We start from the raw sequence: 4,013 nt of genomic DNA, 5'->3' as shown, positions 1-4,013 counted from the left end.
GAATACACTAGGATATTATCAATAAATACCACCACAAACTTATTCAAATAGGGTTTAAACACTCGATGCATTAGATCCATGAATGCCGCTGGGGCATTGGTTAAGCCAAAAGGCATTACCGCAAACTCGAAATGCCCATATCGAGTGTTAAACGCCGTTTTTGGCACATCCTCCTTTCTAATTCTCAATTGTAATACCCTTGTCGAAGATCCAACTTAGAGAACACCACAGCTCCTTGTAATTGATCAAACAACTCATCGATATGGGACAAAGGATATTTATTCTTAATGGTTACTACATTCAATCCTCGATAATCAATGCATAACCTTAAACTTCCGTCCTTCTTTTTAACAAATAGCACTGGAGCACCCTATGGTGACTCGCTCTCGTGTATGAATCCCCGTTCTAGCAAGTCTTGCAACTGAAATTTTAACTCCTTAAGTTTAGCGGGTACCATCGGATAAGGGGTTTTCGAAATGGGTGTAGTCCCAGGTGCTAAGTCAACTTTAAATTCAATCTCTCTTTCGGGTGGCAATGACGCCAACTCTTCTGGGAACACGTCTAGATACTCATTGATCACCGACATATCTTCTAGCTTAATCTTTTCTCCTAGGGCGTTAACCAGAAAAGCTAGGTACCCCCGTGCCCCATGACTAAGCAATTTTCTAGCCCTTATTCCCGAAATGAGCACAGACGAGACTAACATACCCCTCACATCTAGCTTTAGAATTGCCTCACCCGGTATGTAAAACTCGACCACCTTCATCCTACAATCTACCCGAGCATGATAATGAACTAGCCAATCCATGCCTAAAATAACCTCGTACCCCTTAATGGCTAGACTTATGAGGTCAACCACTAATTTCCGCTCACCAACCCAAATATCGCAGTTTCTATACACCTCATTCGCAAGCAAAGTTTGATTACCCGTAGGTGTTCTTACTTCTAAGTCATAAGGTAGCCTTTCAACTTTCACGTCAATTCCAAGCATAAAGGTGGGGCTAACAAAAGAATGGGTGGCACTAGGATCTATCAAAATTTTGGCTAAACAATGGAAAACAGGAATCGTACATTCCACTACCTCCGTCAGCTCAGGTATCGATTGCTGGTCCAATGAGTACACTCTGGCTGGCACCCTCGACCTGGTCCCTCCTACATTGGTCGGTTTCGGGTTTGATTTGCCAGCCAACTGAGTATCGCTGATTAGTGGGCAATTTGCAATCTGGTGCTCTGTACTCCCACACCTTAAACACTTTCGAGCTTTTCTCCAACAGTTATCCTCGATATGATTTGATTTCCCACAATATCCACACGATACTCGGGAAGCGGAGGTCTGGCCTCCCTGTGGACCACCTCTCCCCTGTCCTCTTCCACTTTGGGCTCCCATCGGCGTACCTCCCCTCGAAGTACCCGTAAACCTTCCACCTCCAGCTCCACGACCGACTTTAGAGGGTGGCATGTTTCGATCACTATGTGCCGGCCTTTGATTTCCACCAGGCGCCCCTTTCCGTTTTGCATGAAAATTTCTCACTAGTGCCCTGACAATCTCTATTCTCTGGGCCTTTTCCAAAACCTCAGTAAAAGTGTTAATCTGGGCCGCCGCTAAGGCCTCCTGTATCTCTACATTGAGCCCCTGTACAAACCTCCTTACCTTCATTTGCTCCGTAGCTATCAATTCAGGGGCAAATTTGGACAACTTAGTAAACTGCGTCTCGTACTCAGATACACTTAAAGTTCCCTGACGGAGCTTAATAAAATCGTCCTCTCTCTTCTCCTAGACGATAGGTGGAAGGTATTTTTTGTTAAACTCCCGACCGAAGTTCAACCAAGTCCATGCGGTTCCCTCTCTCTCCCACTTAACTCTAACTACATTCCACCAAGCCCTGGCTGGACCCTCAAACTGGAAAATAGCAAATTACACTTGCCTATCCTCTTCATAGTTTAAAGCGACGAATATATTAATCATGGTTTCTAATCATCTCTCCACTGTCTCAGGGTCCGGTCCTCCCAGAAATTTAGGAGGAGAGAATTTTTGAAATCTCTCTAGGGCCCTATCTTGCCCCATATCAGGATCCCTAGGCTGGTTCACAGGAGCTTGACCCTGTTGCTCTACCAAACGGGCAAAGATATTAGTCATTTGTTGAATTGCCGTCGCTACCTGATCCCCCCTTCTGCTCGGGGTCCAGGTTGCGGCTCGGCTGTTTCACCTCTTTCCCTTCTTGGCTCTTGCACTGGTTCCTGTGCCTATCTACCCCCACGCCCACGATTAGAGCCACGCCCTCGAGTAGCTCCCTGATCCTGACTTCTTTTACCTTCCATGATTCTTAACTAACCAACTATATAAGTATAAACAAAATAAGGTATGGCTCAAATAAAACATTTTCAAATCATAAAACAGAGGCAGTAAAACACATTCAAAATAAAATTGCCTTTATATACACAGTAAAATAAGTCACATAACAAGTTAGAAAGTACTATACATGCCAACCTAGTCAAGTTAAAGGCTCATACTAGTCAAGGGACATAGAACAAAATAAGCACTATATACATCAACCTTAACACGTCAAATTCCAAAAACAAAAGCGGCGTGTCATCCCACAATGTCCCTAACTACCTCACAAAAATCCCTCAAACCCTAACTAGAGGTCTAGCTAGATGCCGACCCAACCGACTCTGCAGGTGAAGCCGGCTCCTCCTCTGGATCCTCTTCAGGATCCTTCTCGGTGTCCTCCTCAGGCTCATTAGGGGCCGCAGGCCCTTGACCCTCCTCGGCCAAGTCCTGAGCCACATCTCCCACTAACTCCCCACATTCGGTCAGAATACGGTCAGTCCGGTCCCTCACATCCCTGACCACCTGGACAAGGCGACCATTGGCCGCCTGAGCCTGCTCCCTGTGGGCGTTAGTCCGCTCCTGCTCCTCAAGAACCGAAGCCTAAAGCTCCCGGATCCTAGCACCCTGAACTCGGAGAACTGTCTGGAGATGCTCTATCTCCATCTGGCACCTACGATTGGCGCTATGCAATCGTCTCCGCTCATCGTCCACGGCAAGTACTACCCTATCAGGGTAGGAGTAGGTCTTCCAGCAATCGCAGCGCCGAATCTTGCACGCCGGAGACCACCGACACACGGGCCCACCGGAACTCTCCTGGTAGGTAAGTACACGACATACAGGCCCCTCAAGGTGTACCTCGTCGGTAGGTACGGGCTGAGATGGCTCGGCACCCCCAGCAGCATCTTTACCCTCCATCACCTACATTACAAGTAACATTGCAAGAAGAAGCAAGTTAGACATATAAATTAAGCTAAAGGCCTATTCTCAAGTGTGAAACCCTAGCCAATCATAACCAAGCTATAACCAAGGAATAGCAGGTATAAATCACTCAATCTACCCAGATCAATTCAAACCTAGACTTTGATACCACCTGTGACGACCCCACCTCCCCCTAGGGCGTATCCTAGAGTTTAGCGAGTCGCATGCCCAACTCTCGCCAGGACTCGCTCACTCGTATCTCGAGAAATTAACTTACATTTATAGAAAAATAAATGCTATGACAATTCAAACTTCTTATGTACAAACCCAGATACAAAGCTTCTACACACCAAAATACTTTAAAGTGGTTACAATTCAAGTACAACCAACCCTAGTCGAGTGCTAGCGCGAGTACAGTTCAAAATTCAAAACAACTAGACTACGCTAGTCTGTACACGTCTCACGCCTCGCTCGTACCCCTTGTGAGGAAAACAAAACTAACGGAGTGAGCTAAAGCTCAGTGATGTTCCAAATAGCAAATTGAACAGTGAATGTATCATAATAGTAAAATAGCGAGCATAACAAGTCAAGAAAGTGAGCAATAACACTTCATAAGGCCAAACAATAAATATTCAATATTTCACATAAAAGGATACAGTTGCTCCTATATATTGGCTCCACCATAGCTTGATTGAATGGTAGTTGACACTCCGTCAACTTTCAAGTAAGGTAACTAGTCCAGTAGAACACCACTTAACTCCAA

The 4,013-nt window shown here is 45.7% G+C and overlaps 1 protein-coding gene across 1 annotated transcript; it reads right to left on the bottom strand.

The window, feature by feature from the left end:
• Positions 1-370: 370 nt before the first annotated feature.
• On the bottom strand, positions 371-1,657 carry LOC113782335. The gene has a single exon (XM_027328226.1). The coding sequence runs from the start codon at positions 1,655-1,657 to the stop codon at positions 371-373; it is 1,287 nt and encodes a 428-aa protein (XP_027184027.1).
• Between the last annotated feature and the right edge of the window lie 2,356 nt (positions 1,658-4,013).

Source organism: Coffea eugenioides, chromosome 9 (genome assembly GCF_003713205.1).
Source record: "Coffea eugenioides isolate CCC68of chromosome 9, Ceug_1.0, whole genome shotgun sequence".
In the NCBI taxonomy this organism is placed as follows: domain Eukaryota; kingdom Viridiplantae; phylum Streptophyta; class Magnoliopsida; order Gentianales; family Rubiaceae; genus Coffea; species Coffea eugenioides.
The sequence above is the reverse complement of the archived record's forward strand: the minus strand, read 5'-3'. Positions and strand labels throughout refer to the sequence as shown.